The sequence below is a fragment of the Electrona antarctica genome, assembly GCF_951216825.1.
Source record: "Electrona antarctica genome assembly, chromosome: 21".
Classification (NCBI taxonomy): Eukaryota; Metazoa; Chordata; class Actinopteri; order Myctophiformes; family Myctophidae; genus Electrona; species Electrona antarctica.
In genome coordinates, this window is record NC_136802.1 from 540,647 (window position 1) to 555,427 (window position 14,781).

Genomic DNA, 14,781 nt, shown 5'->3' on the forward strand with positions numbered 1-14,781 from the left:
GTATTTACTAGTGAGGCTGAGAAGGACAGACAGACCAGGTATTTACTAGTGAGGCTGAGAAGGACAGACAGACCAGGTATTTACTAGTGAGGCTGAGAAGGACAGACAGACAGACCAGGTATTTACTAGTGAGGCTGAGGAGGACAGAGACAGGCCAGGTATTTACTAGTGAGGCTGAGAAGGACAGACAGACCAGGTATTTACTAGTGAGGCTGAGAAGGACAGACAGACAGACCAGGTATTTACTAGTGAGGCTGAGAAGGACAGACAGGCCAGGTATTTACTAGTGAGGCTGAGAAGGACAGACAGACCAGGTATTTACTAGTGAGGCTGAGAAGGACAGACAGGCCAGGTATTTACTAGTGAGGCTGAGAAGGACAGACAGACCAGGTATTTACTAGTGAGGCTGAGAAGGACAGAGACAGGCCAGGTATTTACTAGTGAGGCTGAGGAGGACAGACAGACAGACCAGGTGCATAGATAGATGGTATTTACTAGTGAGGCTGAGGAGGACAGACAGACAGACCAGGTGCATAGATAGATGGTATTTACTAGTGAGGCTGAGGAGGACAGACAGACCAGGTGCATAGATAGATGGTATTTACTAGTGAGGCTGAGAAGGACAGAGACAGACCAGGTATTTACTAGTGAGGCTGAGGACAGACAGACCAGGTATTTACTAGTGAGGCTGAGGAGGACAGAGACAGACCAGGTATTTACTAGTGAGGCTGAGGAGGACAGACAGACCAGGTATTTACTAGTGAGGCTGAGGAGGACAGACAGACCAGGTATTTACTAGTGAGGCTGAGGAGGACAGACAGACCAGGTATTTACTAGTGAGGCTGAGAAGGACAGACAGGCCAGGTATTTACTAGTGAGGCTGAGAAGGACAGACAGGCCAGGTATTTACTAGTGAGGCTGAGAAGGACAGACAGACCAGGTATTTACTAGTGAGGCTGAGAAGGACAGAGACAGGCCAGGTATTTACTAGTGAGGCTGAGGAGGACAGACAGACCAGGTATTTACTAGTGAGGCTGAGGAGGACAGACAGACCAGGTATTTACTAGTGAGGCTGAGGAGGACAGAGACAGACCAGGTATTTACTAGTGAGGCTGAGGAGGACAGACAGGCCAGGTATTTACTAGTAAGGCTGAGAAAGACAGACAGACCAGGTATTTACTAGTGAGACTGAGGAGGACAGACGGACCAGGTATTTACTAGTGAGGCTGAGGAGGAGAGACAGACCAGGTATTTACTAGTGAGGCTGAGAAGGACAGACAGACAGACCAGGTATTTACTAGTGAGGCTGAGAAGGACAGACAGACAGACCAGGTATTTACTAGTGAGGCTGAGAAGGACATACAGACCAGGTATTTACTAGTGAGGCTGAGAAGGACAGACAGACCAGGTATTTACTAGTGAGGCTGAGAAGGACAGACAGACCAGGTATTTACTAGTGAGACTGAGAAGGACAGACAGACCAGGTATTTACTAGTGAGGCTGAGAAGGACAGAGACAGACCAGGTATTTACTAGTGAGACTGAGAAGGACAGACAGGCCAGGTATTTACTAGTGAGGCTGAGAAGGACAGACAGGCCAGGTATTTACTAGTGAGGCTGAGGAGGACAGACAGACCAGGTGCATAGATAGATGGTATTTACTAGTGAGGCTGAGAAGGACAGACACAGGCCAGGTATTTACTAGTGAGGCTGAGGAGGACCGACAGACAGACCAGGTGCATAGATAGATGGTATTTACTAGTGAGGCTGAGAAGGACAGACAGGCCAGGTATTTACTAGTGAGGCTGAGGAGGACAGACAGACAGACCAGGTGCATAGATAGATGGTATTTACTAGTGAGGCTGAGAAGGACAGAGACAGGCCAGGTATTTACTAGTGAGGCTGAGGAGGACAGACAGACAGACCAGGTGCATAGATAGATGGTATTTACTAGTGAGGCTGAGGAGGACAGACAGACAGACCAGGTGCATAGATAGATGGTATTTACTAGTGAGGCTGAGGAGGACAGACAGACCAGGTGCATAAATAGATGGTATTTACTAGTGAGGCTGAGGAGGACAGACAGACAGACCAGGTGCATAGATAGATGGTATTTACTAGTGAGGCTGAGAAGGACAGACAGACCAGGTGCATAGATAGATGGTATTTACTAGTGAGGCTGAGAAGGACAGAGACAGGCCAGGTATTTACTAGTGAGGCTGAGGAGGACAGACAGACAGACCAGGTGCATAGATAGATGGTATTTACTAGTGAGGCTGAGAAGGACAGACAGACCAGGTGCATAGATAGATGGTATTTACTAGTGAGGCTGAGAAGGACAGACAGACCAGGTGCATAGATAGATGGTATTTACTAGTGAGGCTGAGAAGGACAGAGACAGACCAGGTGCATAGATAGATGGTATTTACTAGTGAGGCTGAGAAGGACAGACAGACCAGGTGCATAGATAGATGGTATTTACTAGTGAGGCTGAGAAGGACAGAGACAGACCAGGTGCATAGATAGATGGTATTTCCTAGTGAGGCTGAGGAGGACAGACAGACAGGCCAGGTGCATAGATAGATGGTATTTACTAGTGAGGCTGAGGAGGACAGACCATAGATAGATGGTATTTACTAGTGAGGCGGAGGAGGACAGACAGACCAGGTGCATAGATAGATGGTATTTCCTAGTGAGGCTGAGGAGGACAGACCATAGATAGATGGTATTTCCTAGTGAGGCTGAGAGAGGACAGACCATAGATAGATGGTATTTCCTAGTGAGGCTGAGAGAGGACAGACCATAGATAGATGGTATTTCCTAGTGAGGCTGAGAAGGACAGATAGATGGTATTTCCTAGTGAGGCTGAGAAGGACAGATAGATGGTATTTCCTAGTGAGGCTGAGAGAGGACAGACCATAGATAGATGGTATTTCCTAGTGAGGCTGAGAAGGACAGATAGATGGTATTTCCTAGTGAGGCTGAGGAGGACAGATAGATGGTATTTCCTAGTGAGGCTGAGGAGGACAGATAGATGGTATTTCCTAGTGAGGCTGAGAAGGACAGATAGATGGTATTTCCTAGTGAGGCTGAGAGATCCACAGCATGTTGTGATGTGTTGGGTAGAACACTGTCCTCTACATATTCTAACCGTTGGTGTTTTCTACAACTCATTTTCTGCCACAGTAAATAAATAAATAAGTCGCCCCAGCCAGCGACTGCTTTGGCAGTGAATGAGTTTTAACAGTTTAAGGGCCCCAGACGGAGATCACTGTCAAGTTCAAGTTCATGGTCAGTTACCCAGGACGGAGATTGATAAATTGGACGGAGATTAATGATATCAAAACCGGTCGCATCGCTCCACAGCCTAGGAGCGCATCGCTCCACAGCCTAGGAGCGCATCGCTCCACAGCCTAGGAGCGCATCGCTCCACAGCCTAGGAGCGCATCGCTCCACAGCCTAGGAGCGCATCGCTCCACAGCCTAGGAGCGCATCGCTCCACAGCCTAGGAGCGCATCGCTCCACAGCCTAGGAGCGCTTGTTGCCCAATCCTCGGTGTTGCACAACAGTGACACGTCATCGAAAATTTTCCCTGCCTTTTTAGTGGACGAAAACAAAAATCTTAAAACGTTCATAACTCGCGATCTAAATCATCCCGTCTAATTATGAAAAAAGATCCTGTGTTAGACGGTGCTCCGCGGTCCAGTCGCTAGTCGCGATAGATTTATTATTACCTCCCGTTGTTGTCGATCGACTCTAGAGTGGTGTGGCTATTGTTAGCTGCTACACACACATTCACAACAACCTCCGGTCCGCCGGTAAAAGTGGTCCGGGCGCTATAAATGATGGGCACATTTTATTAATGGATTAAATACGTCCGGGCCCTCAAGGTGTTAACCACAATTATTGTACCACTAGTACGACGAATGCCAGCACGGCGGCCATTTGCGAAGCAGCTTTTATTTTGACTCCTACGATGTTTCTCCTGTTAGGTATCGCTACGGAGGAGGAAAGACCCAGAGTCAGAACCTGTTGACGGTGGAGGAGCTGCGCTCGTTTGTGGGACAACTGGACATCCTGCCGTGTAACATCCGCCAGGGACCACTGCTGAGGGTCAGTGTGTTTAGATACGATACAGGGACCACTGCTGAGGGTCAGTGTGTTTAGATACGATACAGGGACCGCTGCTGAGGGTCAGTGTGTTTAGATACGATACAGGGACCGCTGCTGAGGGTCAGTCTGTTTAGATACACCTCAGGGACCACTGCTGAGGGTCAGTCTGTTTAGATACACCTCAGGGACCACTGCTGAGGGTCAGTGTGTTTAGATACACCTCAGGGACCGCTGCTGAGGGTCAGTGTGTTTAGATACGATACAGGGACCTCTGCTGAGGGTCAGTCTGTTTAGATACGATACAGGGACCTCTGCTGATGGTCAGTCTGTTTAGATACACCTCAGGGACCTCTGCTGAGGGTCAGTGTGTTTAGATACGATACAGGGACCACTGCTGAGGGTCAGTCTGTTTAGATACACCTCAGGGACCACTGCTGAGGGTCAGTCTGTTTAGATACACCTCAGGGACCACTGCTGAGGGTCAGTCTGTTTAGATACACCTCAGGGACCACTGCTGAGGGTCAGTGTGTTTAGATACACCTCAGGGACCGCTGCTGAGGGTCAGTGTGTTTAGATACACCTCAGGGACCGCTGCTGAGGGTCAGTGTGTTTAGATACGATACAGGGACCACTGCTGAGGGTCAGTCTGTTTAGTTACGATACAGGGACCACTGCTGAGGGTCAGTCTGTTTAGTTACGATACAGGGACCACTGCTGAGGGTCAGTCTGTTTAGATACGATACAGGGACCGCTGCTGAGGGTCAGTCTGTTTAGATACACCTCAGGGACCACTGCTGAGGTTCAGTGTGTTTAGATACACCTCAGGGACCACTGCTGAGGTTCAGTGTGTTTAGATACGATACAGGGACCACTGCTGAGGGTCAGTGTGTTTAGATACACCTCAGGGACCACTGCTGAGGGTCAGTCTGTTTAGATACGATACAGGGACCACTGCTGAGGGTCAGTCTGTTTAGTTACGATACAGGGACCACTGCTGAGGGTCAGTCTGTTTAGTTACGATACAGGGACCACTGCTGAGGGTCAGTCTGTTTAGATACGATACAGGGACCGCTGCTGAGGGTCAGTCTGTTTAGATACACCTCAGGGACCACTGCTGAGGGTCAGTGTGTTTAGATACACCTCAGGGACCACTGCTGAGGTTCAGTGTGTTTAGATACGATACAGGGACCACTGCTGAGGGTCAGTGTGTTTAGATACACCTCAGGGACCACTGCTGAGGGTCAGTCTGTTTAGATACGATACAGGGACCGCTGCTGAGGGTCAGTCTGTTTAGATACGATACAGGGACCGCTGATGAGGGTCAGTCTGTTTAGATACACCTCAGGGACCACTGCTGAGGGTCAGTGTGTTTAGATACACCTCAGGGACCACTGCTGAGGGTCAGTGTGTTTAGATACGATACAGGGACCGCTGCTGAGGGTCAGTCTGTTTAGATACACCTCAGGGACCGCTGCTGAGGGTCAGTCTGTTTAGATACACCTCAGGGACCACTGCTGAGGGTCAGTCTGTTTAGATACACCTCAGGGACCACTGCTGAGGGTCAGTCTGTTTAGATACGATACAGGGACCACTGCTGAGGGTCAGTCTGTTTAGATACACCTCAGGGACCGCTGCTGAGGGTCAGTGTGTTTAGATACGATACAGGGACCGCTGCTGAGGGTCAGTCTGTTTAGATACACCTCAGGGACCGCTGCTGAGGGTCAGTCTGTTTAGATACACCTCAGGGACCACTGCTGAGGGTCAGTCTGTTTAGATACACCTCAGGGACCACTGCTGAGGGTCAGTCTGTTTAGATACGATACAGGGACCGCTGCTGAGGGTCAGTGTGTTTAGATACAATACAGGGACCACTGTTGAGGGTCAGTCTGTTTCGATACGATACAGGGACCACTGCTGAGGGTCAGTCTGTTTAGATACACCTCAGGGACCACTGCTGAGGGTCAGTCTGTTTAGATACGATACAGGAACCGCTGCTGAGGGTCAGTCTGTTTAGATACGATACAGGGACCGCTGCTGAGGGTCAGTCTGTTTAGATACGATACAGGGACCGCTGATGAGGGTCAGTCTGTTTAGATACACCTCAGGGACCACTGCTGAGGGTCAGTGTGTTTAGATACACCTCAGGGACCGCTGCTGAGGGTCAGTCTGTTTAGATACGATACAGGGACCTCTGCTGAGGGTCAGTGTGTTTAGATACGATACAGGGACCTCTGCTGAGGGTCAGTGTGTTTAGATACGATACAGGGACCTCTGCTGAGGGTCAGTGTGTTTAGATACGATACAGGGACCTCTGCTGAGGGTCAGTGTGTTTAGATACGATACAGGGACCTCTGCTGAGGGTCAGTGTGTTTAGATACGATACAGGGACCTCTGCTGAGGGTCAGTGTGTTTAGATACGATACAGGGACCACTGCTGAGAGTCAGTGTGTTTAGATACACCTCAGGGACCACTGCTGAGGGTCAGTCTGTTTAGATACGATACAGGGACCACTGCTGAGGGTCAGTGTGTTTGTGATTGTGATAATTATCGCCCTGAACGCCCCGGGGGTCCATGACAAGAGGTGATCAAGACATAAATGTAATCATCCACGCTGGAACAAACATGTGGTGTATTGATACCTGCCAACCACCAGTTAACAGTTTCTTTAATATTATTGTATTGGTAAAAAGGTCAATTGCCTTCAGTCTATTAGTAAAGTACTGTATTTGAAGACTATATACTGGTTCTGTTGAGAATTTATTGTCTCCCGTCTTTCCACAAAATAATATAAAATACTCTAAGCCTGATCGATAAGGTGATCGTTATCAATAAAACATTAACGAGCTCCACCCCTACTTCTGGGTGGGTGTTCCTTGTTCACATTTTCAGTCATGAGGTTTTAAATGTAGCTTTTTTTCAATCCCTGAATGTTCTCTCCCTCAGGACCTCCTGACGCGAGTGGACGAGTTCCAGCGGCGCAGCGAGCTCCTCCTCTCCCCCTCCTCCCCCTCCTCGGAGGAGACCCCCCCCAGCCCCGCGGCTCTGCAGGCCCTCCTGGACGAGTCCCTGGGTCTGGACGTGGAGCTGCCCCAGCTGCCCCGGCTCCGAGAGCGCCTGGAGCAGGCCCGCTGGATGGAGGTAATGCATCCACCCGTCCTGGACCGGAACCCCTTTTGGTGTTTTAAGCATTGTTACGCTTTAGCTATTGGAAAAATAGCAGATCTGCTATTTTTTTTGTGGTGCAAATCTTTGAATATATATTCTGTCAGAGCGAACGTTTTTAACTCAAATCTTTGCTTCTGGGAGGTCCCTGGAACTACATATTTTCAGATGTTGGTCGGCGACCAATTTTTGGGGGTCCTTGACATGAAAATGTTTGAGCACCACTGACAGAAACATGGGGTTTTTCAGAAAACTAGACCTGAGACCAGATTCTGCAAAGGTCTTCTAAATCCGGACAGTTTTCAGAAAAACCCCATGTTTCTATGTTAGTGGTTCTCAAACTATTTCATGTCAAGGACCCCCAAAAATTATATGTAATCGGCCGCCGACCCCCATCTGAATATATGTAGTTCCAGGGACCCCTCCAAGAAGCAAAGATTTGAGTTCAAAACGTTCGCTCTGAAAGAATATATATTCAATGATTTGAGCCACAATTTCCCAAAAATAGCAGACCTACAAGCTCGTAGCGCGCCACTCGGTGCCGCGCTATGAGCTTGTAGATCTGCTATTTTCATAAATGCATAAACATAATGCTTAAAACACCAAAAGGGGTTCCCGCCCAAAATGGGTTAACATGTAACTGTAACGCAACGAACTAAACTATTAATTGATTGATTGATTGATTGATTGATCCATTGATTGATTAATTGATTGATTCTTTGATTGATTGATTGATTGATTGATTGCTCCAGGCGGTGTCCCAGGCCAGCGGCCGGCCAGACTCCCTGTGTCTGGACACCATGCGGAGGCTGATCGACCAGGGCGTGGGCCTGGCACCTCACGGCTCCGTGGAGCGGGCCATGGCCCGGCTGCAGGAGCTGCTGACCGTGTCGGAGCAGTGGGAGGAGAGAGCGCTCAGCCTCCTGGAGGCCAGGTGAGACTCTACCATTTACACATTTAATAAGAGGAGGAGAGAGAGCTCAGCCTCCTCGAGGCCAGGTGAGACTCTACCATTTACACATTTAATAAGAGGAGAGAGAGCTCAGCCTCATGGAGGCCAGGTGAGGCTCTACCATTTACACATTTAATAAGAGGAGGAGAGAGCGCTCAGCCTCCTGGAGGCCAGGTGAGGCTCTACCATTTACACATTTAATAAGAGGAGGAGAGAGAGTTCAGCCTCATGGAGGCCAGGTGAGACTCTACCATTTACACATTTAATAAGAGGAGGAGAGAGAGCTCAGCCTCATGGAGGCCAGGTGAGACTCTACCATTTACACATTTAATAAGAGGAGGAGAGAGAGTTCAGCCTCATGGAGGCCAGGTGAGACACGTTGCAGCGTGAAGTGTTGGAGGGTAGGAGGGTAGGAGATAGGAGGGTAGGAGGTAGGAGGTAGGAGGGTAGGAGGGTAGGAGGGTAGGAGCGCACACCAAGAGTAGGGAGGTGCTGATCACGGGAGATAGACTTTATAACAGAAAGGAGAGGTCGCACAGCTCGTAGTCCCGATGCCAAAAAACGCTTTATTTACCAATGTTTCGACAAACGAGTTGCCTTCAGGGTATGAGTCACTCCATAGAGACTCTAGAAGCTAAACATGTGGTCTTGTGTCCTCAGACCGTCTCACTGCATAGAGACTGTAGAAGCTAAACATGTGGTCTTGTGTCCTCAGACCGTCTCACTCCATCCAGACTCTAGAAGCAGCGCTCCAGGAGGTGGAGAACATCCCAGCGTTTCTTCCCAACTGCCTGCAGCTGAAGGACGTGGTGCTGAAGGCCCAGGACTGGCTTCAGGAGGCCGAGGCACTCCAGGTGAACAACCAGAACCAGAACCAGAACCACCTCATCCTTTTAGAGCAGACTGGGGGTTTCAACCCTTTTCATGTCAAGGTCCAGTTTTCAGTGGTGCAACCACTCAGTCCCGCCCCCTACCAGGGCCCAGTCCCGCCCCCTACCAGGGCCCAGTCCCGCCCCCTACCAGGGCCCAGTCCCGCCCCCTACCAGGGCCCAGTCCCGCCCCCTACCAGGGCCCAGTCCCGCCCCCTACCAGGGCCCAGTCCCGCCCCCTACCAGGGCCCAGTCCCGCCCCCTACCAGGGCCCAGTCCCGCCCCCTACCAGGGCCCAGTCCCGCCCCCTACCAGGGCCCAGTCCCGCCCCCTACCAGGGCCCAGTCCCGCCCCCTACCAGGGCCCAGTCCCGCCCCCTACCAGGGCCCAGTCCCGCCCCCTACCAGGGCCCAGTCCCGCCCCCTACCAGGGCCCAGTCCCGCCCCCTACCATGGCCCAGTCCCGCCCCCTACCAGGGCCCAGGAAATAATTCCCAAAGCATTTTTCCCATAGACATTTCAAAAAGTATTTATTTAAAGACGGTTACGCCGCGGACAAAGACAACTGGAGTCAAACACAATATTTTGAGCCAAACAAATAATTACAAAGAAGAAAAACAACAAACAAAGTGTTGTAACCTGCCGTTTTTTCTTCTTTCTAATTATTTGTTCGGCCCAAAAAATTGTGTTTGTTGTCATGATTTGTCACGACTCGAGTTGGCTTTGTCCGCGGCGTAAACGTCTTTAAATAAATACTTTCTGAAATGAAGTAGCATATTGTCACCACCAAGTGTCACTGTGGTGCAGCCTAACACACAGACAGAGGCCAGGGAGGAGAGCTTGTACAGTACAGTACAGTACAGTACAGTACAGTACAGTACAGTACAGTACAGTACAGTACAGTACAGTACAGTACCACTCACTTCAGATGGGTCTGATTTTTCTTTATTCAGCATTTGAGTCACGGACCACCATTTGATGATATTATTTTAGACTCTCAGACACAAAACTAAAGAATATTTTTGTTGTCTTTGGAATGGATAGGATTTTGTCCAGAATTCCATCCATGCTGTATTGATGTTGGTACCATGAGGAGAGATAACAGGCAAACGTTGATCAAAATAACAATTATTTTAAAATGAAGTAATGCAGATGTTTAATAATGTTAACTCTTGAGAGCCGCGTCCAGTGGATATCTGCTGTTGAACGGGGGGTGTCGCGCCGGGCGTCACATCACACGCAGAAGTAGAGACGTTTCTGAGGGGCACGGTGGTACAGTCGGTAGTGCTGTCGCCTCACATCTAGAAGGTCCTGGGTTCCATTCCCGCTCGGAAACGCTGTGGGTGCTGGGGGCGCATTCTCTCCTCCGCGTCATCGGTGCCCATACCCGAGGCGGAGTTGGCGAAAGGGCCTTTCTGTGTGGAGTTTGCATGTTCTCCCTGTGTCCCCTAGGGTAGGTAGCCTCACATGTTCTCCCCGTGTCCCCTAGGGTAGGTACCCTCACATGTTCTCCCTGTGTCCCCTAGGGTAGGTACCCTCAAATGTTCTCCCCGTGTCCCCTAGGGTAGGTACCCTCACATGTTCTCCCCGTGTCCCCTAGGGTAGGTACCCTCACATGTTCTCCCTGTGTCCCCTAGGGTAGGTACCCTCACATGTTCTCCCCGTGTCCCCTAGGGTAGGTACCCTCACATGTTCTCCCCGTGTCCCCTAGGGTAGGTACCCTCACATGTTCTCCCCGTGTCCCCTAGGGTAGGTACCCTCACATGTTCTCCCCGTGTCCCCTAGGGTAGGTACCCTCACATGTTCTCCCCGTGTCCCCTAGGGTAGGTACCCTCACATGTTCTCCCCGTGTCCCCTAGGGTAGGTACCCTCACAAAAACATGCAGTAATCCTGGTCTCTAAACTGCCTCCCCCTGCCCAGCCGGGGCGCCTGATGGAGGGGAAAGGAACTGGTCAGACAGTTGGGGGGGCGTATCCCTGTGTGTTAATCTATTGTTCTCCTGGCCAGTCTGTGTGTTAATGTATTGTTCTCTCCTGGTCAGATGGGGGCTCGTATCCCTGTGTGTTAATGTATTGTTCTCTCCTGGTCAGATGGGGGCTCGTATCCCTGTGTGTTAATGTATTGTTCTCTCCTGGTCAGTTGGGGGGGCGTATCCCTGTGTGTTAATGTATTGTTCTCTCCTGGTCAGTTGGGGGGGCGTATCCCTGTGTGTTAATGTATTGTTCTCTCCTGGTCAGTTGGGGGGTCGTATCCCTGTGTGTTAATGTATTGTTCTCTCCTGGTCAGTTGGGGGGTCGTATCCCAGTGCTGGACAGCCTCTCTGAGCTGGTGGACCGGGCAGAGAGCATCCCCGTCTGGCTGGACCCTCTGACCCGGCTGGAGGCTCTGGTCACTGACGTCCAGGCCTGGAAGGAGAGCGCAGCCAAGACCTTCCTGGTGTCCAACTCTCCTTATTCTCTGCTAGAGGTGAGTGACCGACGGAAAAGTTACAGCTACGAGTGTACGGCTATACATTGTTTCATTTGGGGGGGGGGGGGGGGGTGTGTGTGTGTGTGTGTGTGTGTGTGTGTGTGTGTGTGTGTGTATTCCACAATCTCCAAATGTTATATTGAGTCTGGAACTACAGCTCCCCAATCCGAGTAAGGACGCTGCCATTTCCGTTCACGAACATATATTTTAAAATATCTTTAGAGCTTATTTTTGCATTTCCATTTCTGCTAAGCATCAAGCTATATTTGCTCAGATGATTTTGATTCATATTAGGGTACATTTGCGCGTGACTGTAAAGACGAAACGGAAGTGGGGAGGAGGCTCCACTTCCACTTTATATTTTACTCATGATCAGAGCTTCCGTTGCTCCAGACTGTATGACGGAAGCATTTATATTTTACTCATGATCAGAGCTTCCGTCGCTCCAGACTGTATGAAGGAAGTATTTATATTTTACTCATGATCAGAGCTTCCGTTGCTCCAGACTGTATGACGGAAGCATTTATATTTTACTCATGATCAGAGCTTCCGTTGCTCCAGACTGTATGACGGAAGCATTTATATTTGACTCATGATCAGAGCTTCCGTTGCTCCAGACTGTATGACGGAAGCATTTATATTTGACTCATGATCAGAGCTTCCGTTGCTCCAGACTGTATGACGGAAGCATTTATATTTTACTCATGATCAGAGCTTCCGTTGCTCCAGACTGTATGACGGAAGCATTTATATTTTACTCATGATCAGAGCTTCCGTTGCTCCAGACTGTATGACGGAAGCATTTATATTTTACTCATGATCAGAGCTTCCGTTGCTCCAGACTGTATGACGGAAGCATTTATATTTGACTCATGATCAGAGCTTCCGTTGCTCCAGACTGTATGACGGAAGCATTTATATTTTACTCATGATCAGAGCTTCCGTTGCTCCAGACTGTATGACGGAAGCATTTATATTTTACTCATGATCAGAGCTTCCGTTGCTCCAGACTGTATGACGGACGGAAGAATTTGAAAATTGCAAAAGGCAACACTGTGGCAATGCAAAACTAAGAAGCACCGAAAGCTGACGGAGCGAGCTAGGTCTAGGTCAAGGTCTAGGTCTAGGTCTAGGTCTAGGTCTAGGTCTAGGTCTAGCGAGCTAGGTCTAGGTCTAGGGAGCTAGGTCTAGGTCTAGGTCTAGCGAGCTAGGTCTAGGTCAAGGTCTAGGTCAAGCTAGGTCTCGCGTTTGACCGCCGGCAGCGGGTTGTTCTTAAACCATAGGCCATTTTTAGCACCATAGCACCAACCATAGTAGCTGCCTATCGGTGTCAGCTCTGTGGAAAACTACTTTTAGTTTCACAACTTCCACCAAACTGATCTTCTGTACTAATAATCTGTAGTCGTCTGTTTGGTTTTTAACCATCTAGACCAAGACATCCTGCATCTGTGTCAGCTTTTAACCATTCGTTTTAACTTTAGCTGTTAAAAAATAGGGGGTCCCTGGAACAACATATATTCAGATGGGGGTCGGCAGCATTACATATAATTCTGGGGGTCCTTGACATGAAACGGTTTGAGAACCACTGATATAGAAACAGGTTCTAGACGTTTGTAGAATCAGTTCTCAGGTGTAAACAGGTTCATGTCTGGCACAGATAATGATGGACGTCAAAGATCCATCCAGATGTCATCAGATCTGATAATGACGCTTGCTATTTGCCAAGCAGGGCGTGGTGTGTGTTTAGTTCTTCAGGGAGTGAATGTGTCTCTGTCTCTCTGCAGGTTCTGTGTCCAACATGTGACGTTGTGTCTGTCTCTCTCCAGGTTCTGTGTCCAACGTGTGACGTTGTGTCTGTCTCTCTCCAGGTTCTGTGTCCAACGTGTGACGTTGTGTCTGTCTCTCTCCAGGTTCTGTGTCCAACGTGTGACGTTGTGTCTGTCTCTCTCCAGGTTCTGTGTCCAACGTGTGACGTTGTGTCTGTCTCTCTGCAGGTTCTGTGTCCAACGTGTGACGTTGTGTCTGTCTCTCTGCAGGTTCTGTGTCCAACGTGTGACGTTGTGTCTGTCTCTCTGCAGGTTCTGTGTCCAACGTGTGACGTTCTCTCTGTCTCTCTGCAGGTTCTGTGTCCAACGTGTGACGTTCTCTCTGTCTCTGCAGGTTCTGTGTCCAACGTGTGACGTTCTCTCTGTCTCTCTGCAGGTTCTGTGTCCAACGTGTGACGTTCTCTCTGTCTCTCTGCAGGTTCTGTGTCCAACGTGTGACGTTGTGTCTGTCTCTCTGCAGGTTCTGTGTCCAACGTGTGACGTTCTCTCTGTCTCTGCAGGTTCTGTGTCCAACGTGTGACGTTCTCTCTGTCTCTCTGCAGGTTCTGTGTCCAACGTGTGACGTTGTGTCTGTCTCTCTGCAGGTTCTGTGTCCAACGTGTGACGTTCTCTCTGTCTCTGCAGGTTCTGTGTCCAACGTGTGACGTTCTCTCTGTCTCTCTGCAGGTTCTGTGTCCAACGTGTGACGTTCTCTCTGTCTCTCTGCAGGTTCTGTGTCCAACGTGTGACGTGGGGGCCGGCCCGCTGAAGGCCCGCTCCTCCAAACGGGAGAGAAAAGAAGCCATCCTGATGCAGAGCAACAAGAGAAGCTCCTCCACGCTGGACTCTCTGAGCGACGTGGAGAGAGCTCTGTCGGAGAGCAAGGACTCTGCTGCTGCTGTGAGTGGACTTCTATTGTCTGTCTTATTCTATTGTCTTAAGGTGGCCTTACACTAGCCGATAATCGGGCATTTTTGACGCTCGGGGGGTGCCCGACTCAATCGATCTGCTCGGGGCCGCTCAAAGCGCGATCGGGATCGGCCCGATCAACATCAAGAATGTTTGATATTTGCTCTGCCTCGCTCCGATTATCCTGTAGTGTGTGGTGCTATCAGATTATCCTGTAGTGTGTGGTGCTATCAGATTATCCTGTAGTGTGTGGTGCTATCAGATTTCAGATTGAAAAAAATCGGCTAGTGTAAGGCCACCTTAAGTCTCTCTGTCAGAGAGCAAGGACTCTGCTGCTGCTGTGAGTGGACTGCTATTGTCTTACTTCTTTAACAAGAAGTTGAACTGTGGGTCAAATGGACCACGTTATGGAAACAAATGACATTTTCTTGGAATAAAAGTATTGCTTCCCCCCCCACCCCCAAAAATGATAAACGATTGTGAAATAATCATTTAAATAATC

The 14,781-nt window shown here is 49.6% G+C and overlaps 1 protein-coding gene across 1 annotated transcript in view; it reads left to right on the forward strand.

Moving 5' to 3' along the window:
- The window catches only part of kdm5ba (lysine demethylase 5Ba), an 86,102-nt gene that overhangs the window by 48,738 nt on the left and 22,583 nt on the right, over positions 1-14,781 (forward strand). The window contains exons 18-23 of the mRNA XM_079491191.1: positions 3,992-4,112; positions 7,057-7,251; positions 8,028-8,209; positions 8,943-9,081; positions 11,383-11,562; positions 14,100-14,270. Coding sequence (XP_079347317.1) covers positions 3,992-4,112; positions 7,057-7,251; positions 8,028-8,209; positions 8,943-9,081; positions 11,383-11,562; positions 14,100-14,270 — 988 coding nt within the window. The remainder of the gene's footprint in view (positions 1-3,991; positions 4,113-7,056; positions 7,252-8,027; positions 8,210-8,942; positions 9,082-11,382; positions 11,563-14,099; positions 14,271-14,781) is intronic.